General features: G+C 43.2%; 1 protein-coding gene across 1 annotated transcript; it reads left to right on the top strand.

Moving 5' to 3' along the window:
• The first annotated feature begins 442 nt into the window (after positions 1 to 442).
• mapk8b (mitogen-activated protein kinase 8b) lies at positions 443 to 24,017 on the top strand. Its single transcript, XM_047327540.1, is given in 13 exon segments — positions 443 to 799; positions 6,639 to 6,819; positions 9,348 to 9,477; positions 9,992 to 10,050; positions 11,707 to 11,845; positions 13,020 to 13,185; positions 14,307 to 14,378; positions 17,232 to 17,414; positions 18,483 to 18,607; positions 18,950 to 19,013; positions 20,014 to 20,091; positions 20,480 to 20,550; positions 20,552 to 24,017. Coding segments are annotated over 12 exon segments (1,347 nt in total). The 5' UTR covers positions 443 to 799; positions 6,639 to 6,697; the 3' UTR covers positions 20,690 to 24,017.
• The last annotated feature ends 160 nt before the right edge of the window (positions 24,018 to 24,177 follow it).

The raw sequence follows: 24,177 nt of genomic DNA, 5'->3' as shown, positions 1-24,177 counted from the left end.
CTTTGTTTTCTATCCACAAATTGATAAACAAAAAAAGTAGTCCTTTCCACTTATCTTAAAAGCTATCTCAGTTGCAAAATCGTCCACAGTGTTTATGTACATGTGTATGTTTATTAAATATATAATTTTATACTATCTATTTGACAATTTCTTTTGAAAATACACCTACGAATGTGTAAAAATCTTCGTTTTCCCATTATATGCAGTGTCCGCTCAGAAACGTTGCAAAATCGTCCACACAGCGTTTATATACATGTTTAGATTTATTCGATATATAATTTATTTTATGGATTTGACCATTTCTTTTGAAATTACACCTACGAATATGTGTCAAAAATATCTGTTTTCCAATTATAACCAGTTTCCTCTCAGAAACGTTGCAAAATCGCCGCTTCCGCTTTCGTCCGGCAGCGGCCGCCGGAAACGCGCAGGCGCTCTTGAACGCCCCCCCGCCCCGGTCGCTCGTTGTGCAGCCGAGGAAACATCGGCAGCTTCCGACGACGTCGCTGTGAAATGGCAGAAAGTGCTTGTGTCACGGAAGCGCAGAGATTAGGTCGCGCATGAGCCACACATGTATTCCGTGGGTGCTCCCGGCCTGTTAGCGTGAGGGGAACGGGGGACTAACATCCGGAGGAAGTAAAGGGGATTTAAGTGCTGTGCTCTTTTTTTTTTCTCTCCGGACATACAAACAAAACAGAAAAAAACGAGAAAAAAACCCCCAGCGGCCGGGTTTTGTGTGCAGGCAGCGGACGGCGACTGTGCGGGGTCGACAGACACTGTCGGAATCAACCGGAGACGGGTGAGCTCGACATATACGTTTCCTTTTGCTATCCGCCTCTCGCTGCCCGTTTGACGCGTTGTCGTCAGCCGTTCGGGGGAGGGGGTGGGAACAGTCCGGTGCTGGGGGTCACACCGCGCTGCGGGTGTCACTGTTACCGCGGCGGGGCTTGGACAGGTCCGGCCTAACTGGCGGAACGGCCACACCGGGAAGCGCAACCGCTGTAAAAAAAAACAAAAAGAAAAAAAAAGGAAAAAAAAACCCTGCGTGCCACCCTCGTTAGCACCGCGTTCACCGCGCGGTGTTAGCAGTCACACAGCACGGAGAGAGGTTCGACCCCAAAGAACCGGCCGCTGGCGGTCAGACGTACTCGCACGTACGAACAGCCTGCGTGTAAACAGGAACCACTTTGAACGCACCACGCGTTTTCTCTAAGCTAGCATGTGTTTGCTAACGTTGACTGCTCTCGTACGTGTCCCCTTGTTAGCCCCGGGGGGTGAGTGCACCTCCATCCCTGCATTGGGAATTCGTACACGGGCGGGTTGACACTGGTCGTGACCGGTCGTAGCATCCCCGTGAATTCAACAACGACAACGACACGGAACAGGTGTGTGTGTGTGTGTGTGGTGTGTGTGTGTGTGGGGGGGGGGGGGGCTCAATATTCGGATGCACACACGGCTGCACGTCTTCCTGTCCGTGTGGTTTTGGACGGATGCTAATGTCTCACCGACTTGCACATTGAAAGACAAAGTGTGTTGTGTTGCACTCTGCTTTATCTTTGTTGGTCCAACCATATAGACAGGTCACAGTTTTATTGACCTTTTTATAATAATGTAAGCTCAATTGTCTATTTCCTTTTTTTTTGATTCACCTAATAATCAGTGGTTGTAAACAACCTGGTGCGGTTTGTTTGAGTTGTCTGGTCAAAGGTGGTGCTCTGCTAGGGATCTCCACAAATTGAAGTGTGTGTCGTGTGTGTGTCGTGTGCACACCGGGGTCATATACCATCTACCACGGTCCCGTGGTCATATTTTGGGGGACGCAGCCGCCCCACCTCCTGACTGCACTGCACACATTGCTCGCGAGGTCGACCGAGCGAACCTGCCAACAGGACAAGCAGTGGTCAGCCAAAGGCACCCAAGAAATCCGATTCCCGCACCAAACGCGTTAGGCGGCCTGCAGGGTGAGGGATTAGGAGTGCCCCCGGCTCGGGCGAGACGAACTAGCGATCATATCTGGAAAGGTCCTAATGGCTGGTGCTGGCCTGCTGATCGTGAATATGAAACAAACAAACTACACAGTGACTGAAACACAGTGTCATTCGATTTCTCAGTCCCTTCATGCTAAAATTCAAAGGGCCACGTGAACACTTTGTGTCCAGAATCCATTAACAGGTACAATTATAATACGTTCAGTTGTGTACCATGTTTTGCCTGAGAAATGGGGGTAATCACTCAATACAAAAACAGGCTACACTGCAGGATGTGCTGGTTGACCCGCCCCAACCTGGCGGCCAAGGTCGATCGTGATGCAACCCCTCCCCCACAAAGTAATCATCATGCCACAGTTCAAACAGTCACGGGCCAGGGCAGAGGCCGTTTCCCTATTTGGATCATCTTCAGAATAATCTCTCCCGAGAGATGCAGCGTTTCATTTTTGTGGTTAATCTATTCCTGTGCAAATATGTGTTGCTTACACCTCACAATGCTGTAAAACAAATCTCCATAATGTGGACGGGGCCCTGCTTGAGATTGTCTCATTCGCTGAGCAGCCAAATGGGATGTTGGCCAAAAAGTTTTCTGCTCTATTCCCGCCTAGATCGCTCTTTTATCCGCAACAGCCTATTCAATTTAAGGATGTGATTGTTGAGCTGAGGCCTAATTCAGGAGTGAACACGTCTTAACTGATTGAATTTTGACACCGAAAACGATATCATGTTCCTGTCAACGAGGGCGTCTGAATGTTAAGCAGCCCAAGTGTTTTCCAAATTTTTTTCTCTCTTCTTTAATGATCGGCATGTTAGCTGAGATTGCAGGTAATGTGCGCAGAAATAGCCCTGGAGTGTCCCTCCAGACAACTGGGAGAGAAGAACTGGTATCAAATGTTTGGCATTGAATGCGCCCTTATGGGCTCGTATCAGCAGCCATTACTTTGGCTTAATGCGAGCGGTTCGCTGATTAAAATCTGACCGTCCTAAATAGCTTGCAGACTCAGTCGTGGTCGCCCAGATAGTGTCTGTATTCTGAGTAAAAGAGGAGCAGACCTGTGACGGCCACTGAGAGACGGATCAGCTCCCAGCAGTGACCGTGTGATGGACAGCTGTGGTTACGAGGGGAGTGTAAATCTGGCCTGGGCTGCCAAGTTTAATGCGTCTTTGTGTTTGACACTTTTTGATATGGTTATCTGTCTTTTTTGGTCCAGTTGTCAGAGGCAGTGGAGGACTTTTCGATGCAACTGCAGCTGCGATGCCTCGATAAATGTAAATGTGTTAGAGCCCCGACAGTGTCACAAGTTCACCAGATAGTTCAAACTGAGTTGTAGTCGTATGCACGAACATAGGTATTTCAGCTTTCCCCACATCCAGTCTCTTATTTGTGTGCAGCCCCGGCTGTAGGACGCAGCGTGATGGCGAGCTATCTGCTTCCTAACAGCCGAATTGGGTTGACAACCCGACATACTCCGTCATGTTGCTGTGCCCTGTTTTTTTTTCCCCATGCGGATTCAGGTCCTCCTGTCTCACAGTTATCCTGATATACAGCGCTGTCTCCACATGGGAGAGAACATCGTGTCACACCATACGCTCAAGCCTAACATTAGTTTAGACATATTCTGCAGGGTATAGATAGACGTGCATGTACTTGGCGTAGCGTGAGCACACACACACACACACACACACACACACACACACACACACATACACACACACACACACACACACACACACACACACACACACACACACACACACACACACACACACACACACATACACTCTCTCTCGTCCAGTTTGACCTATATTTGATTTACCATTTGACATTTTCTGAAAAGCATGTTAGCAGTGGCTCGGATGTTACTTCCGATCTCTTCGCTGCCATATAAAACTGGCAAGCTGATATTTTTGCTGCTTGCTGGGATGAGCCAAAAGATTATTTAAAAACAAATAGGGTTAATGTTATTTTCTCTAAGGTTTGTGTGCGCATAAATCAGTTTGGGGCGACATAAATTTGAGAAACATGGAGGTATAGGAATGTGAGAACATTATTTATCAAGGTTATTATAGTGAATATAATCTTCCAAAATAAATATTTGTATCTTTGCTACAGTTAACCACATGACAACTTTGCTTTATGTGGTCTGAATCGTGAGTAAAACGATCCATTGTCTCACGCTGCCTTTAGCCCTTTAATGAATTAATTTCTCATTTTGTTGATTGCAAGAGATTACATCACTCAGGAGCTGCAAAACCTGACACTTCAAATCATTTTCAGCAATCTTTTTTTCACCTGCATAATTGCCCACATGTTAAATAAAATTTACTACAATGTCACGGCTTGGTTTGGTCTGTGGCTGTGCACTATTTGAGTTTGTGGGCATATATAAATATTCTTTTACATAGCAGTAAAGGTTGGGGAAGTATTATCGGTTCAGTGAAAAAAAAAAGAGTCCATTTGCAAATGCCAAAACTTGAAGTTTGTTTATTTTATTTATTAAGACCCTGTAGCCACAACGACAAGGGCAGAACTGGACCACAACGGCATGGTTCAGTGAACAAGTGGTAGAATAATCCAGTAGTTCATCTTCACAGTAATTATCTTTGTAAGACGAAGCTGAAGTATTTTTTGAATATTCTGTCACCTACAGACTGAGCGAAAAAAAGAAATAGCAAAAGCACTAACAAAGAAGACCGGCAGGCCGACGCACACTGCAGCACTCTGCAAACCTACAACAGGCTCCGGTGGGGCGAGGAAATGAGCTTGGCCCCACAGTCTGTTTCATTTCAAAAGCTTGCCTCTGTGTCCGTACAGCGATTTTAGATTAAAAAAAAGGCCTCTCCTCATCCCAGTGTCTGATCAGAGAGGCTGCTCTCCACTGCTGCAGACATAATGTTAATAACAACACAGGAGAGCACTCTGCTGGGTTTTAATTCCTTTTTTTTCTCTTCATTTTTCACTGCAGAACACGTACACAAAGTTCTGTTTTCACAGAAAAACCCCCGCAAGTTTCTTTCATTATTTTCGTACAGAAGGACAACTGTAAGATGCTTCAAACATAATGCAGGTGACCTCACACACCCTCATCAAAGCCAGTTTCTTTTGCTGCTCAGGAGTCATTGGTTTGGCACACACTGCCCTGGAGTAAGCTCAAATACAGTGCCCCTCTTTCTTTTCACTGAATCGACAATCGATCCAGAAAGGAGTCGTGACTAATGGAGTCGTGACGGTGAACATAATCGCATAGTGCTGCTATGTGACAATGGCCGCCACCGTCACAAGCCAAAGACAGTGTTGGCTGTCTTTTTTTATCAAACATTTTGGCAAGTGGTGTCTCAGACTGTTGACGAGGTTCTCCAGCAAGAGAGAGGGGATGGTGTTAGGATGAGAGTCAAAGAGAAGAAGGCAGGAGAGAGGAGAGGAGATAAAGATGAGGAGAAGCAGAAAGGATGAAACGGAAGGGGAGGGAGGAGGCTGCATTATTTCAATCCCATATAAAGATTTGACTTTTTTCTAAAAACAAACCTCCTAAAAGAGCAAGTGATTGATGTTTTAGCGATCTTTGAATAGGCTTTGAAACTGATCTTCGCTGGCCGGACCTGGACTGAATCAGGACTGAATTCAAGTGGGGGTGACAGCAGCGCTGCGAGGTGAAGACAAAATAGAATAGAAGAAAAGGGGAGAGAGAAGACTTGACTGAAAGGGTGGGCTGGGCAGAGGTCAGGTCACGGACCGTGGAACTTGCAGCCTAACCACAATGCTCCAAATTCCACTAATGAGTTTGTCGTCTTTAGCCCCAGCATGACGTCCAGCTTCCTTCGTCCTCTCCCTCTCCCTGAATCATCGCTCCATTGCTCGAACCTCTGGGCTTTATATACTGTATGCACATACATGTCCTCTGGGCAGTATAATGTAGTTCAGAGGCCCACTGGTCATTATCATGGTTGTACCCTTTTGGAATCATGGCTGGTTTAAGTTTCTGATTCATTCATTAATTATTTTGGTGAATAATAAGCAGTGAGATCATCTTAATACTCTACTTTAGCTCAAATTAGCCCTGAGAAAATAAATAAATAAAGCTTGTTTGCATTTTAAGAAATGCAGATTACTGCATCAAACATGAATTAAATGAGGTAGCCTGATAAATACTAACCTTAGGGCTGTTTACTTTCAATTAACTGATCGCAGTGATAAGGTAATAATCCGTAGATGGCCCGTAGCGTGGGAGCAGTGCAGCAGTTTTACAAAACTTTATTATTTGTGGTCCCAAACACTTGCACCGGGCCATGCTAAATAATGTTTTAGTTTTGTACAGCATATACATATTCAGTCATAATTGTTCTTTATGGACAGTGTGAGGTATGCGGCATCCAAAATGAGTTATTCTTAAAATCTATTATAGTCAGACCTTTCAGTATAATCATTCATGACAAATTAATCAAAGATATCGCACACTGAGGGGAAGAATGGTTTACATAAATCTTCAGACCAAAATTGACAAAATGTTTGGCAGATGGTAGCTATGTGCTAAAAGCGGCATATGAAGTACGTGTTGAAACCCACTCGCGGTTTGTTTTGGCTGCTGGATGGAAAAAACCAAAGGTGACAAACAAAAAGACTGAACTTCTCTTTCTCTTCTCGCCCTGCAGGTCGTGAGAGGAGAGCTCCACTTGGATGCCCAGTCACCGTGTTTGTCAAAGGCTTCACAATGAACCGGAACAAGCGTGAAAAGGAGTACTACAGTATAGATGTGGGTGATTCGACTTTCATGGTCTTAAAGCGCTACCAGAACCTCAGACCCATCGGATCCGGAGCACAGGGGATTGTCTGGTGAGTCAGCTGGTGATGAAAAGTCACCCTAACTCAAGGTCCCACTTACAATCATTTTTTTGGGGTGGGTACTTTCGACTGCATCAGTTGTCATGGAGATAACAAGGCCCACCTGCTTAGGTCATGGGATATAACAGCTGTCCACTTCATATGCTGCTGAGATGAGGTAGAAAGCTCTGAAAAATGCTTGCAAACTAGTAAATTGAGATCATTTGGGATAAAATTTTATTATTAAAGGGACAGTAAGTGATTCTAAAGCAATAAACGTTTTGTAAAAATCAGTGAATATTTCCTCACCGTCCGTCAGCTGTCACTTTTGTGTGCACGCCGACAAAAAATCTGGGTTTTTGGCGCAGCCCAGGCTCCGTAGATGGAAAACAAAAAAGTGGTGCGGACCGCACCAAGCAACTATGCGAGCGCAATTTGTAAACATCACTTGTCGACAACTTGAGAGAAGTGATAGTGGATGGCGCTGTGTGGCCTAGTGCGTCGGAATCCCATACCCAAGGTCGCGGGTTTGCGACCCGGCCAGAGCAGTAAAATCACAACAGCAACAAGGAGGTAAAACTACCTTTCTCCAAAATGGCTAACTGCCCCTTTAATTTCCACTGGATTTTGAGACAATGATTTCGCTCAGACTTTGCAGGCTGCTGGCTCCGAAAGTTGACGAGATGGGATGTCAAATGATGAGCAGTTGCTTTCAGCACAGAAATCGGTGCCTAACGTAGTGTTTGTTGACAGTGCAGCACGGTATTGTGTGCCCCGTGGATTTCTGTAAACACGAGAGGATTCTGGGAAGGGTGGGTGTCCGAATCCCAGGATCAGGACTGTCTGCGGTGACGATATTTTATCACTTCAGCAGTCGTGCCATGATTGCGTTGCTTGCACATCGCTCATTCCAGTGGTGGCTTGATTGGAGCATCACATTTTTAATTAATGTCTGAAGGGGCAAATCCAAAGCAGCGCAGCTCCTGCTCTTGTAACCTATTCTAAAGCAGGATGAGCTCATCTGCGTTCCCTGCTGTCGCTTACCTTCTCTGGTCGTCGTACCAGGTGGGACACGGATGCACACGAGCATCAAAAATCAAGACTTCGGTTCAGATGTGAGGAATTGCTGATCTTTAAATATCAGCACCGACGGCTTTTCTCTTACATTACGCGGCTTTGCGCTCATTATGCTTTAGATTTTGACTGCAATTTATTTGACATAATATCAGCTGGATGCTGACCAGCTGTCTTTTGTAACAGTATTTTTAAACAGGAACCAGACGACTACTAGAATAGAAACCATTGCACAGTGTAATGTCATTTCATACATTAGCCTTATCATGATCAGGGCCTCTGGTACAGCTGAAGCAGTTTGAACTGCATTATGTCATAATGTGTTTCTCCTTGAAATTTGTGATTTAGATAAAATGCTATCATTGTGTATGTACCGTTTTTTTTAAATCAGATTTTTGTAAATACATAAAAAAAACAAAACCTGAGTGGATTGTGATACAGACAATGATACCAAAAGATAGTTAGATAAACACTCAGTCAGTCAGGTACAGGCCCAAAGATAGGTTGACAGCCACATATAGAAAGACAGATGGTGAGAGACAGACATATTGACACACGGATCGCTTGATACTACAGACAAACAAACCAGTCGATAGACACACACACACACACACACACACACACACACACACACACACACACACACACACACAATGCATATACATATATATTCTAGACAGACAGATGCACAGATAGCTAGGTACTGTAAGTAGACAGCCAGACGTACAAACAGCCAAATAAGAGTAGAGTAGACAGACATATAAACAGACAGACAGATACAGACATAGATAGATAAACAGACAAACAGACAAATTCCATGTATGTAGGTACAGGAGGTGGACAAAATTAGAGTTGCAACAGTTACTAAATTGTTTAAAAAACCCTCAAATATTGGCTTCTTAAATGTAAATATTTTTTCTACTTTCTTTGCTCCTCTATGACAGCATACTAAATATCTTTGGTATGTGGACAAAACATCATCTTGGGTTTTGGGTCCATAATTTTATCGACCGCTATATACTATTGACAGCTTAATCAATAATGAAAATAATCGTAAGTTGCAGCCCAAGACAAAATATTAACAACTCCCTTTGATAAAATACCGTCTGATGTAACAACCAAAAGCATACAGCTTTAAAACATGCCTCAGAATTTAGCCGACACACAATCGTTTTAAAAGCCTCTACACTCAATAGTTTTAGATGAACAGGGGAAGGTCACCTGACCACTTGGATGCAGGAAGGGGAATCATCACCTCTGAATATGAACTATGCCTCCTGCCCAGCACTGAACAACAGACAGAAAAAGTCTCCATGTGCTTTTTAGTTTTTTAAAAATTGAATTCCTGGGATTTAAGCTTGCCTCAAGTAATGTGCTCTTTAATTTTCAACATATTGAAGACCCAATGTTAAGAATCTTCCTGTGGTCCTTCAGCATTTGTAACTTGAGTTGTTGTCCCCCAACAGTTCAGCATATGACCACAACTTGGAGAGGAACGTTGCCATCAAGAAGCTGAGCCGGCCCTTTCAGAACCAAACCCACGCGAAGCGGGCCTACAGAGAACTGGTGCTCATGAAATGTGTCAACCACAAGAACGTAAGCGCTCGACTTTTTCTGCCCTCTCTGCATTTGTCTTTTATGTCCGTGCTTATCAGCTCCAGTATCTGGGGGGGGGAGGGGGGGCCTGTATGTTTTCAGCTTATCAGTCTCACAGGCTCACGTCTGGCTTTTAAATGGACAAGGTTGCCTCTGGGGTTTTAAAATGTACATGTGTAAGTATGTTTCCTTCTTCAGTCTTCGGTGATCCAAAAAACTGCCCCGCCACGTTTGAGCGACAGTTGATCATGGAGCCAGGAATCCTGAGGATAACCGCAATGCTTCTCTGCTGTGTCATGTTTTTTTTAAAGTGGTGTTTTGAATTAGAGAATGTCCTGTTGTTATTCATTATTGATGCTCTGGCTGCCGCAGTCTGAACCGTTTTTCTGATGAACGCACGGCCCGCTGGTGCAGGGGATGCACAGGGGGCGATACCGTCGTTCATTACAACCTCTTTGTCTCTCCTACGCACCGGAACAGTGATAAGTGTGTTTGTGTGTGTTTGTCCCTGCAGATAATCGGCTTATTAAACGTATTCACACCACAGAAGACACTGGAAGAATTCCAAGATGTGTGAGTATGCCTGAGCTGGATAACATCTGCTCACTGCACGTTTGTAAAATCAATATAAGATATGACATGCTGTGGGCTTAGACCATCTTTTCTGACTTTTAAGGGCTTGTGCAGCTTAGCTGGATCTCTTATTTACTGTGTTATCCTGCCTTACTACAAGCACATAATGTAGAGATATGTATTGCGAGGAATACATACAGAAAGTACAACACACGGCATCACAGAAAGGGAATATTTTTTTAATATATTTGATTTTTTTTCTACAAACTATTTGTCATCGTGGTTGAGTGTCATGATGTACACACCTACAACATACAAACAACTAAATCTCTGATGGTCCTGACGGAGAATAAGATTCTCCAGTCTCGCCGAATGCCGCGCGCCCTGCCAATTCATGAATTATACAATTCTGCCTTTAACAACAGCAACATCGGGGTATATTTAGCAGCGTCCTGGACATGTTTCGAAGCCGACAAGACGTCCATGTGAATGTAAACTGGCCGTCGAGTCGCAGAGAGGGGGAATGCTAGACCCTAATACGGGGGAAGTGATGGTTTCACAGAGTATGACGTGTGTGTGTGTGTGTGTGTGTGTGTGTGTGTGTGTGTGTGTGTGTGTGTGTGTGTGTGTGTGTGTGTGTGTGTGTGTGTGTGTGTGTGTGTGTGTGTGTGTGTGTGTGTGTGTGTGTGTGTGTGTGTGTGTGTGTGTGTGTGTGCGCGCGCGCGCGCGTGCTTGATTGGAGCTTAAAAAGGAAACTGGACAAATCATTGCCTGAGGGGCTGCAGGACAAGCACACAGTTCGAGGATGAAAGAGAACACTCATTCGTCTCTGTGCCTGTATACTTGGATGAATACTCTTATTAAAGCGTGCGTGACAGTGCACTATATACGAATTTAGAAAAAAGAAAATTTGCATATACACGAATGTAAATGTGTCCATCTCAAATTAAACAGCGACAGTATGTGACACAGTATTTTACCTACTTTCAGTCCGTATACGGTTTCATGCCACGAAGTATAAACAAATATTTCCCGACTTTTTACAGTTTAACCTGCTGTGACACCAAGCCGCGTTGCCTTTCGCACAATAAATAGAATCTGTCACAATTTCCCTACCCCTAACTAGAAGCATCGAAAGGGCCGATGATGTAACAGCTGCCAGATAATATCATCACTGTTTAGCAAGTAGGAACGCGCACTGTCAGTTTCTAAATGCCACGGAACGCAAGTGCCGCGTGGGTGAGCACATAACAGCCCAACGTGCAGTTTAACTTTTATCCCTGCTCGGAGTTAACGTAGGTCATGTTCAATAACGTGATACATTTATTCATGTTCGACACAGGCGAGCAACCTCCAGCGTGTCCATGGTGAAGTGACATGTACTGTAGACGTAGGGCTATCTGGGGACTAATAAGTCATCTAATGTTTTTTATTTTCTGATAACCACCAACCACTTCGATCATATTACAAGGCAGTTGTAATGTATGTCAGTAGTATTGCACTGTCCCATTGGTCGTTAAAAAAAATGCCGAACCATATGACTAATTACTAGCCAAAGGAAAAATACTTGTCAAAAAGCCAACACGAGGAAAACTCTGTGGATGTACTGTTCGTCAGCCTGCCTGTTTGTTCAACCCTCTGTGGTTTCCCCTGTAGGTATCTTGTGATGGAGCTGATGGACGCCAACCTCTGCCAGGTGATTCAGATGGAGCTGGACCACGAGAGGCTGTCCTACCTGCTCTACCAGATGCTGTGCGGGATCAAACACTTGCACGCCGCAGGCATCATACACAGGGTGAGGCTCACAAATGAAAAATTATATATATATATATATATATATATGCATCCTCTGTTACAGTTGACCTGGATTCACTGCGGATATCAATTGCGAGATCAATCCAGTAAACATCCGTAAATCATTTCAACTTCCTCATGTCGCTTGCAGCTGTTATCCACAAAAATAGTTTGGAGTTTAAGGATTAGTGAACTATTTCTCTTTTGGAAATATTCTTGTATGCTTCCTTGAGAATTGAATTAGATAAGATTGTTTTCTTATAACTGTCTGTAACTGAAGATTATTTTGATCATAAATAAATGCTGCTGATTTTTTTTAGATTTTTGTCACATCCTCAATAATCCAAAGATACTCAATTTATTTTCATGTGACAAAAACCTGCGTCAAATCCTCACATTGCATAAGCTAGAAGTAACAAATATCTAATGGTTTTGCTCAAAAAAATTAACAAGCATACAATCATCAGTTGTTCTTATTCATCTTGAACCGACACACACACACACACACACACACACACACACACACACACACACACACACACACACACACACACACACACACACACACTCAGTCATTAATATGCACACACTTACAGAACTCTGTCAATCACCCTCGGTGAAAGGAGTGGCAGTAGATCAGCGGAGCTCCTCTTGCTCTGCCAGCCAGAACTAATTGAGCCACAGGCGGAGCTTGCCAGCCTCGTGCGCTTTGGCGCTGCTCGGCACGCAAAGCTTTCATAAGGTAAACAGATGCAATGTGAGTCATGGTCACCAGAGATTCAGCTCTCCTGATTTGGTGGACATTGTCTCTGCGATGAAAGATCTCTCGTACTCTCTCATACTGTGCTGTACTAGTTTCATAGTTTGTCAGTGTCATCACTGCACATAATACAGCACTGATATGAAAACACAGCTCAGGGAAAAGCTAAATAGAATAAAATGAAAATCATCAGAGAGGCAGTTCCTTTGCTTCTGGCCATGCAGGATAATAAAAGTTGGACCTGACAGAACAAGAAGCCCAATAATAGTGTCAGATAAACCAGGTTAGCTACTATACATTCAGTCAAACCTGGTTTAATAAGAATATTTATGCAATCGTTACAAAAAGAGATACAAATGCATGTCATCTAAATCCGGTTTGTAAGTGTCAGTGTTGTGTGTTTCTTTCTGTCCAGGACCTGAAGCCCAGTAACATCGTGGTGAAGTCTGACTGCACTCTAAAGATCCTGGACTTTGGCCTGGCCAGGACGGCCGCTACTGGCCTCCTCATGACGCCCTACGTGGTCACCCGCTACTACCGTGCTCCTGAAGTCATCCTGGGCATGGGTTACCAGGCCAATGGTGAGTAGAGGAAGCGACTTCATGACAGCGACTGGCCATTGAGGAGCTCCTGCTGCCTGGCCTGCTGCATGTCCCTGCCCCTTTCTGACATGTTTCAGCGGCACCTCCCAAACACACACACTCGCTTTCTCCCAAACCCACACACACCTACAGTCTCACACTCTCCCTGTTCCTGTAAAGGTCACACTCGGGGGAAGCTGGCATGTCGGGCATCAGTGCTTTGTGGGAAAACTTCTTGTCAGGGGCAGTGCATTAGCATGTGTTTGATGTTTTATTAAGAACGCCAGTACGGATACATGCACTTGTGTATGCTTCAACAGTTTCACTTTGCGATCCTGCTTTAAGCGTATTCTAGTTTTTGCGGGATGGTCTTAAACGAATATGTCAGCATTTTGGCAAAAATGCTTATTCACTCAGTGTTATATGGGAAGTATGATACCACTCTCATATCTGACTGTTAGAACCCAGAGCATAATATACAGACATAGGGCTGCACGGTGGTGTAGTGGTTAGCACCTCCGCCTCACAGCAAGAAGGTTCTGGGTTCGAATCCCGGTTCAAACCAACCAGGGCCTTTCTGTGTGGAGTTTGCATGTTCTCCCCGTGCGTGGGTTCTCTCCGGGTTCTCCAGCTTCCTCCCACACTCCAAAGACATGCAGAATGGGGTAAGGTTCATTGGAGACTCTAAATTGACCGTATGTTAGCAGGGATTGGCTCCAGCGACCCTTAAATGGATAAAGCGGTAGACGATGAATGAATGAATGAATGAATGAATATACAGACATGAGAGTGGTATCAACCCACCCATTTGATAATTGACAAGGAAGCTAACATTTGCTAGAGACGTGACCGGGGCGCCATTAGCTTAGCAAATCATTCGACTTTCATATATTATTCAGCTGTTTCAACAGCCACTTAAGCTAATCTTCAATTTTTACATGAAAAAATATTTTAAGAGCTGGATTCAAAAAATGATGCGCCGTAACAACAACTTTTAAATACTAATGCTTTCTCATCCCCAGTCCTTTTTACCAAAAACATTGACACTAATATTTCCCGCTGACTTGTTGCATTTCTTTTGCTTATTCTCTTCTCCCTCCTTTTATGCTGCGCATATGTAGTGGATATTTGGGCTGTGGGCTGCATTATGGCAGAAATGGTTCGCCACAAAATCCTTTTTCCAGGAAGGGATTGTATCCTTGAGCTGCTTGCAGCAGTGTCTGGCATTCCTTGTGAAACAAACGGCACCAAAAAAAAAAAGTCTTTTCAACCCATCATTTTCCATCAAATGGAGATTGCACGCAAATCATATCCTGTGAGCAACTGTAGAAATTCTATTTCTCATATTTGCATGACAGCCTATACTTCTCACCCACCCACCTGCTCTTCCCACAGATGCACAAACTCACACGGCACTCACCTTAGCGGCAGCACTGTTGCGTCAAGCTCCATGACAGTTAAATGAAAAACCCGAAATAGAATTTAATTGTTTGCTCTTCTCAAGCAGAGAACTGATCCACCAGGAATACTTGCTTCTATCCTCAAACTGCTTTACATATGTCTGTGAAGATGACACGGCAGCACTCGCGCAAAAAGATGAATTGCTTTCTGGTTTTTACCCAGAACATAATACAGAATAAATGCAGCCAAATATTTCTGAGGCGCCTCAGTCTGCAGTGACACATATGGATGTGACAAGAAAGCTAAGAAATAATGATTTCTGGCCCAGTTGATCAGAATATTCTAGTTTAACACACACAGCGTGTATAGCAGTGAGGATACAGAGGGTGTTAAAATACATTTATGCAAAAAAAAAAGAAGAAAGAAATCAGAAGACCTTGAAAGTTAGAGTCCTACTTTTCTAAACTAATGATTAACATTTCTTCATTGGATAGTGTTATTGCTTTTCCTACAGAAATGTGCTGTTGAGCCAGTTATTGCTAGCCATAAAGAATAATAGTAATTTTCCTTAGCCTTGTGGGACGCCGACCCAGGTTTGAGAGTGCACTCAACTGCATGCAGTTCATTTTTTTGCCATGTATCACACATCACCTGGCATGTAAATCATGTTTTGTTCTTTTACCCTTTTTGTTGTTTTGATTTGTGTTTGGTTTGTTTTGGTTTGTTTTTCAGTCCTGCATGCTAATTCAGTGGTTGTCATTTCATTTTTCAGTTGATGTCTGGTCTGTTGGCTGCATCATGGCTGAAATGGTCCGGGGTAGTGTGTTGTTTCCAGGCACTGATCGTATCCTTGAGTTGAACCTCCATCCAGACCCCTGAAATACTTGTCTAATCCTTTTGTCAGACATCTTGTTCACATATTTTAATGCAATGGGAGGCCAGAAGTGAGGTGCAGCTAAAATTAAATATTTTATTGTTGTTACCCCTGCTGCTGCTGTTATTTTGAGTCTTTCAGGCTCAACAATTCCACCTTTTCACTGATAACAGATGTGTGTGCAAACTGCAAAATGTATTTAGGAGCATGTGTGCGAATAACTTTATGGGTGGATGGATGGATAGACTTTATTGATCCCAAACTGGAAAATTCCGGTGATACAGCAGCAGGTATCAGGCACACAACGCCTTACAAAATATTAAAAAAAAATAAGAAATACAATTCAAAAAAAAAAAAAATGCTATACAAGAATGAGGAATGTAAATATACAAAAATGTACATACAATAATGCTAGTATGTACTATTTGTTATCAGTAATATGCAGAAGAACACAAAGGCGCAAATGTGCTGGGATTTGTGTCACACAAAGTCCAGAGTCAAGAGTGTCTTTGTCAGACAGAGGTGAGGTGTTGTATTACAAAATCCAGCAAGCAACATAGTTTCTTTTTTTTTTCAGCTAAAAGTTTGATAAATATTGTACCAGTATTTCTGATGAAAAAAAATCAAAAAAGATTGAACGCTAGCTGAGCTCAGAGCGAGCCAGACGTCCTGCATGTCCAAATGGACTGAACCTAGGACTAAGAAGAACTACTTAACTCTAGAGGTGTTCATCCAGTTCCTGGGTTTGTATTCTACAGTGCAGCCTCTTCAGTGAATGTAAAATAGTATGATCAGTAGAAGAAGAATTAAGTTAAACTCTAAAGTAAGAATTAAACGTCATTAAAAACCAGTGTTCATCTACAATATTCAGTTAGGCCACGGAATTGTTAACAGTTTGGTGCATGTGTTTCCGTGACAGCACTTTGGTTTCAGGAATCATGAGGTATATATACACACTGTTTCAGCTCAGTGAGTAAAAATATAAAAAAATAACTAACTGGGAAAAATACCGTATGACCAAGGGTAATTGAACACTGGCTAGCTTGAAATGGATATACTTCCCGCGTCATAGGGTTTAATTTAGCTAATACTGACACCGAAAACATCAAAAGGCTACAGCCTGATGTTATATTAGACTTTGCTTCTCCTTGTTGCTCATCATTGTTAAGGATGAGCAAAGATGTGAACAAGAATTTCCTCCAGTTGTCCTCCAGGTAGATCTATACATGTTACATCTGTTTTATGTGCGTGTTATCGTCCCCCCAGAAAAGAAAAAGAAAAAAGTTGCATACATATTTCCAGCATCTGGACTATTTAAGGTGAGCATCACCTTCCTCACTTATGTATTGTAGACAGGACAGATGTTTGAAATGATTCATACACATTTCATAGTGTGTGTGACCCACACAGTCCATCCTGACTGATTTTCCCACAGGTTTAAATGACATTTAAAGACAGCCCTTCACCCGCCATTTTTATCGAGAACTTTCCCCCACTTCGTCCTGTAACAGTCTGTACTCTTAATCCACGACTCTACAGCAGGGGTTACCGTCTGCTGGGTCTTCTCTACATATTGTGCAGAGTTACAGTTACACAAGTCTTTTTGGAACACCCAGAGCAATGTTGTACAAGACACAGCACCTCCAGGCGGCTCTCTTTAATTATTCATCCATTCAAACTAATCCTCAAAACCACCCAGATCAACTCCGGAATGTTCCGCTCCTTTTGTCCAAACCCAGCCGAGGGCTTTTCTTAATACTTGAACCACCAGATATTGACCAGTGGAATAAGGTCATCGAGCAGCTGGGGACGCCAGCTCAAGAGTTCCTGATGAAACTCAACCAGTCGGTGAGGACGTACGTGGAGAACCGGCCACGGTACGCCGGCTACAGCTTCGAGAAGCTTTTCCCCAATGTCCTGTTTCCCGCCGACTCAGAACACAACAAACTAAAAGGTAAAGACGGTGGAGTTGCTCTCTAAATGTTATGTAAATGGTCTTTTAAAAGCTCGCTGAAGCACAAGAAAATATTTCATTTGAGGTTTCAAAATGTAATGTCTCTTTAGGGCTAACCTGTTTTGGCTTAGCAATTGTCCAACCTGCAGACAACCATTTGGAAAATTCAAGTGGCTTTTATCGTATACCAGAAGGAGCCAGGAATAATAAGGGAATCTGTTTTTACGGCCACAATACACCTCAATTTTAGGTGGCTAATGTAGAATTTGTCATGGCTTAATATGAAAGGCTCAGTAAGTATGTATCCAAACACTTATAAAGCAGAGATATTAACTTTTCCTCCATATGTCATCTGTCTTGCACCAAGTGTACACAAAGTTACAATTATATGCTGACAGCAAAGCCCTAGTGACAGATTTTTCAGTGGCTGCCTTAGACGAAGCACTTCTTACGGAAGCTGACAGCTCAGCAATTTACCTCAAGCGTGTCTGCGTGTGTAAGCTGAGGGGATGACAGGAACACTTGCAGCACGCTCCCTCCGAGCTGTTGCAACTTGATGTCGCAGGAACAAAGTCGCTCATCCTTTTCTGCACCTCGTTAATTTACACAGACGGGAACATGTGACAGTGTACACCCCTGAAGTACGTCGGGTAAACTACACGTGTTGATCCATAAATGTCCACAGTGGCACGGCTTTCAGACAGAACAAGGTAACGAAGGAGGATGTTCTTGACAAAGCAAATCACGCTTTGTGTTTTTGAGTTTCGTGCTAAAAAGACTTAAAGGCACTCTGTGGAGTCCAAACCAGTTTTAGATTTTTCAACAGTTTCCTTTCCTCCCACGCTGTCAAATTAAACAGTTTTTTACTCTTTTCATTTATACTTCTGGATGGTCCCTCCCTGTATTGTGCCCTGCTGCAACATCCTGTTTCCACAGGAAATATGTCACATTAATGAAGCCAGACACTCCCCAACTGGAACAAATTGCAGAGTGGAAATCTGTTTCACTGAAAGCCAAACATTCACCATTCTCATCTCATTTTCTGCCGCAATTTTTAATTCTTTTCAGCGAGCCAAGCCCGGGACCTTCTCTCCAAGATGCTGGTGATCGACGCGTCGAAGCGGATCTCAGTGGACGAGGCGCTCCAGCACCCGTACATCAACGTGTGGTACGACCCGACCGAAGTGGAGGCGGTAAGTGCTTCTTGTATTACTTTGGTCAGATTAATCAGTTGTGTGTGCTAGTTCCAGCCCCTCGTAAAAACTCCCAACGATGTAATATTCTTATTCTCAGGGGGAATGTTAAGGTCTATTGTTGAAATATGTCGATCTGCTGTGATGTTGCCGTCTTTGATCCACTTTTGTGAAAAACACTGAGGGAGAGGTTTAAAATATATTTCAGAGTGATCTCTCAGCCCACAGTCTGGTTAATAAATAATAACCACTGGATGTTTGTGGAATCGACGCTAAGAGAGAACATCTGGCATTAGAGGGCGGAAATCTATTAAACACGTCTGTCTATCTGTCTCTTTGCAGCCACCGCCAGCGATCACGGATAAGCAGCTGGACGAGAGGGAGCACACAGTGGACGAGTGGAAAGGTAGGAACAAACGACTCCTCTTTGATAAGCTCGTCATGAGTGCTTAGCTTTTTGCAGTGTGTTGCATAAGGTGTTTCTATCTTTGTGCTCTGAACCCTGTGGGAGTGAGTCATTTAATCTTTCTCAAACTGAGGTGAATGTTCATCTTCACAGTCATTCACAAATGCTGCTCCGCTGTAACGCCCTTCTCGGTTTCCTGTCCTCACTGCCGGAATTACGTGCATTATGTTATATCCGCATCCGAATCTAAAATACAATTTTACACTTGTGTAACATAACAGTTTGTGGTATGTTTTATGTATAAATAAACTGTAAGAAAACCGGTGACAGAAATGATGGTAGAATGCGAGGCAGTCGAAGGGAGGGGGGGGAGGAGGAGGAGGAGGAGGAGGAGGAGGAGGTGGTGGTGGGGGGGGGGGGAGAGGAGGAGGAGGAGGAGGAGGAGGAGGAGGAGGAGGAGGAGGAGGAGGTGCAGGTGCAGGTGGTGCTTGCTCTGTGTAGATGCTCTTTCCAGCGGTGACGATGACGATGACAGCAGGAGATTCACACCTGACGTGTGACATGTCTCGCACCACACTATCCTGTAGAAATGGGCCTGTGTTTATTTTTGCCAGGTGAACGTCTAGCAGACGACTCGATGAGTAAAAACATTGAATTATTATGTTTACACTGATGTTCACCTGTCTGAATAGTCTGTAATACCTGTAATACACAACAAAAAACAAAACAAACAGAGGCAATAAGAGAAAATCTCCTGTATTTGAGAGCTGAGCCTGATTTGGATAATCTGCTGTTTAGGAGACAGGCTAAGAAATTAGACATAGAATTACATTCCTATATTACCGCATGCATTCATCTCAACCAGTATTCTCCTTCCCTCTTACAGTTTAAGAGTTGGACTATAAATGGATTTTGTAAAGATTTTCCCAGCACTCATCCCTCTCTGTTTCTGTCTCACCTCCTCACTGAACCAAACGGGTCCTAATTTGTTTTGTTGCAGAGTTGATATACAAAGAAGTGTTGGACTGGGAGGAAAGGACAAAGAACGGCATCATCAGGGGACAGCCAGCGTCCATAGGTTGGTGGACCTTCTTCTTTCACGCAAGGCGTTCCTTAGCGTTGTGTTCTCTGTGTGCTAATTTCAGATCAGTCAATCGATCCGATGCAGCGGCTAGCTGTATGTCTGAGATCCTATTTCTTTTTTAGATGTCATAAGCAAAACCGTGAAAAAAGTCTGCCTTTTTTAAAGATGTGAAAGCTTGCATTGAATGGATTAAGGCTGGAAAAGAATATTTATCGCATTAATCTGTGTCTTATTTGCAAAAGCCTCAACATTGCAATTCAGATTAGAATGTGAAATTTGGCTCAGGCATCACTGAATACAGCATGATCCAGTCTTTACCACCTCAACTACAGTTGTGCAACAGGGTCCGACGACTGACCACGCCTTGTTTCTCATAGCACAGGTGCAGCAGTGAGCGGAAGCCCCCACCAGCACCACCCCTCTTCCTCCTCATCATCCTCCTCCGCCCTCCACTAACGACAGCTCCTCCAAGTCTGCTGACCCGACCCTGACCGACGCCGACCGCAGCCAGGAGATGGCCAGCGCCGTAACCATCACCACCGCCGCCGCTGCTACGGCCACGCCCCCCCCCACCCCGGGCTGCTGCAGATGACTATCATCTACACCCCCCTCCCCCTGGTCCTGGCCCCGCCCCCCTCCCCTGCATCCAAATCCTCCCACCTCCTCTCTGTGCTCGTCTTCAATAGTGTAGTGATTAGCCAGCTAGCTGTTTGAGAAATATTTCTGAAAGGACAGATCATTTTTCCTTTCTTTATTTTTTTTTAAATGACAGTTATAGTCCTTTATTTTTAAATTAGTATTTTTTTGTTTTACTTTTTTTTGTCCTAGCTGTAATTTATTGTGGCATTTCTTAATTTTTTCAGAAACCTAAGATGATGATAAGAGAATTTTTATGAATTCCATATGTTCCGGTTTGTATGAACCGACAGTGAGAATTTAAAGAAATATCTGTAAAACGTGTAATGTGATCTATTTTTCTGTTGAAAATCTTTTGTTTTCACTTGCTTTTACAACTTGCCATATCAATGTAGACAGAGTTTGTACAGATTTTATGGTAGATGTAGTTATCTCTTCAATATGAGTTTGCAGTGAGCCATTGAAACATAATTTTATTGACAAATGTATGGTTTTAGTACCCCCCCTTACCTTTTTTATTTCACATATGGAAATTGTTTTTAAATGCATATGACACATGCATTCATGTGACTGACTGAGGTCGCTTAGATTTATTTGTAATTTTTTCGTTTCTTGTGAGTCACTACTACAGCCTACATTGTCAATTTCAACCTAATGATATATATATATATATATATTTTAATTTTCTCATTCTTCACTTTCTGTTCAGTCCAAATTTGAAAAATACTGAGCTTTTCTTTCAGCATTTGTTTTAATTTTACTATCTACACTTCAGATACGGGATTGATAATGGCACAGTGAGGTCCAGCAAGTTAACTTGGAACATTTTGGCGTATGTTTTAGTGCTTTAAAGTAGCTGCCCTCTTGTCTGCGATGGGCAGCGTGACCGTTTGGAATTGAGGTGGTGGTATTGCTTTGGAGGACTGGTTGCACGGAGCCGCTGCACGCTCTCCTCGGGCTTGCTTTGACAAGTGAGGTGTTCAGGACTTTGGAATGTTTTTTTGTCGTGCTTCGGGGGGGTTTTGGAGACGTAGGGTCGCGTGTTGGTTGTAAAACCGGTGGCGGTGTTGAAGTAGAACGTGCTTCGGTCAAGTAGGGAATCGTGATGTTGAGGAATGCGCATGAACGTTTTGGTATTCCGATGTCTCGGGAAGGAATGGCGATTATGCAGCCGGTTGGAACGGTGTGAAAAAGATGTCTGCTTCCTACTACCAGATCCTGCTATTAGCAATGTACTTTTGTGAATCTTAAAAATTGAAAGTTTTCTTTCCTTCTAAAAGTTGGCCAAACACATAGCGTACCAGACTTGCCTGCAATTGTGAATAAAAAAAAAAAAGAACCCCTAAAACTTAGCATGTTGAACAGCAGCACAAACGAGCCGAGTAAAAATAAAACATTATTCTTACCGTATGCAATAATAGTGCCCTCTTTTAAGTGTCTTTGATTAGTTTTTGAGAGGAAAAGTGCCTGTTGTCATTCATTCCTGAGTCGGTGGGCGGAAGTGTATTCATCATGTGTAGGTTTCGATGGTGCCTGGATAAACGGCAGTAGTGTCCATATCAAACCGATAATTAATGTGTGACCGGGGTTGTAGTTCTCACAAATGTATTGTATATTTTTCTACTTGTTTTGCTTTTGACCCTTGGGAGGGAGAAAGTGACGACGTGTGCGGCGAGACGCTCGAGCGCGCGTTGCAGTCATTTCAGAAGACAGGGCAGTTTTATCAAGGTCTTTCATCAAAGTAAAAAAAAAAGAGCTGTTTCTTTGCAGCGGCAGCAACTGAAATCAAGATTAATAACGTTATTTTTTTGTGTGGCTTTTTTCTTTGGATTTCTAATTCAATGTGGTGATTTGTAAGAAAGAACAATGAACGGAAAAGTTTAGTTTGAAATTTACCACGGGAGCCAATTAACTAAGTGAACTCTATTGTACTGTCAGTATTTTGTGGACCACTGTTTGTAACCAATTGATTTTTTGGATCAGTCCGAACTACCAATATTAGCTTCGTTCTACCCGAGTAGTTTGACGACCGTCGGAAGATCGTGAACATTGTGGCCATGATTGAACTAAATCCCATTTAACCGACGAGGAGTTAAAACCTAGGGAGTCACGTCTCTAGTTCAACAACGACGGCAGTGGATAACCCCGTAACGTATCCATTTGTAATATGAGCACAGTTTGTCAAAAAATTAGTTAAAGAGAATCCACCAGAATAAAACAAACACTTTGTTCTATAAAGTGCTCTTGATTGTTTTTTTAGCCCGACATTAGGGCGCTTTAATTTGAGTGTTTTATTTGTTCGTCTTCCTTCTCGGGTTGTTGTTGCTTCCTTTCTTTTTTTTCTCCCCCCCCCCCCCCCCCCCCCCCCCCGTCTTTTATAATTATTGCATCTCTCCAAACGATGTCATCCTGATTCGAGTCGGCTTTGATGAACTACCTCACACTGAATTTCCGCCAGTTCTCGCATATGCTCGGTCGCCTTGCGGGGATTAGCTGTCGCAGACGTGTGAATTGCAGATTCCATTATTTATTTATTTTGAAAGTGTACTGTTTGTGGGTTTCAGCAGACTTCTACTTTTGTACATCATGTATACTTCACCTAGAAGTAAGAGAATTGTTATGTGATTTGTTTTCTCTTTTTTTTCCTTTTCTTTTTTGGGTTTCTTTTCCGTTTTTTAAACTAAATGTGCAATGCCTTCAGCGAAACCGTGCTAGTAGTGTGTGATGGGCCTAGCCTTTGTTAGCTGTCTCCTGAAGGTAAAGAAAATGTTTGGTACTTGTCAATCCATGTTTTCCTTTTTTTGTTGTTGTTGTTTTTTTTTTTATGAATAAGATCAATTTTTATTTCTGTGACTCGTTTACAGTCACACTATTACGTAATCGGTCTCACCCGCCGAACAAATCTGCGAACCAGGGTTTGACTCCGGGGGACGGGAGGGTTCTCGGAGTCTCAACGTGGCCGACAGATTTTCGATTCGGGATGCGGGAAAAGACAATAATGTTATTGAACTCGCGCGCGCACACAAAAACAAAAAAAGACGAGTAAATACCTACAAGAAATCCTTATACGTATGGTGCTGGTTTGTAATGTTTGCTAGTGAATCCAGCCATGCAAGTAGTTTTAAGAATTCCTGGATCTGCGCGTCCCAGAAAAGCCGCAACCCGACGAAGAAGTGCACTACTAGAATACACGCACTGGGATCTGACGATGCCACCTCTTTAAAAAAATTAAAAAGGTTAAAAAAAAAACGTACTGCAAATAAAAAGAAACACACTTTGGTGAATGGTCGTATGTCTCCTTCCTCTCGTCAGTTCATGTCGGTCGCACCAAGTGCTTTAATGTGATATACAGTAATTGGACTGTTTGGTTTGGTTTGGTTTGTTCTTCGGGATTTCTCCTTCAGCGCATTCAGTTTGAAAAGAAACGTGGCCCTAGTATTAGGT

This window comes from Scophthalmus maximus, chromosome 16 (assembly GCF_022379125.1).
Source record: "Scophthalmus maximus strain ysfricsl-2021 chromosome 16, ASM2237912v1, whole genome shotgun sequence".
Taxonomy (NCBI): Eukaryota; Metazoa; Chordata; class Actinopteri; order Pleuronectiformes; family Scophthalmidae; genus Scophthalmus; species Scophthalmus maximus.
Note: the sequence above shows the minus strand (reverse complement) of the source record. Positions and strands in the feature narration are given on the sequence as shown.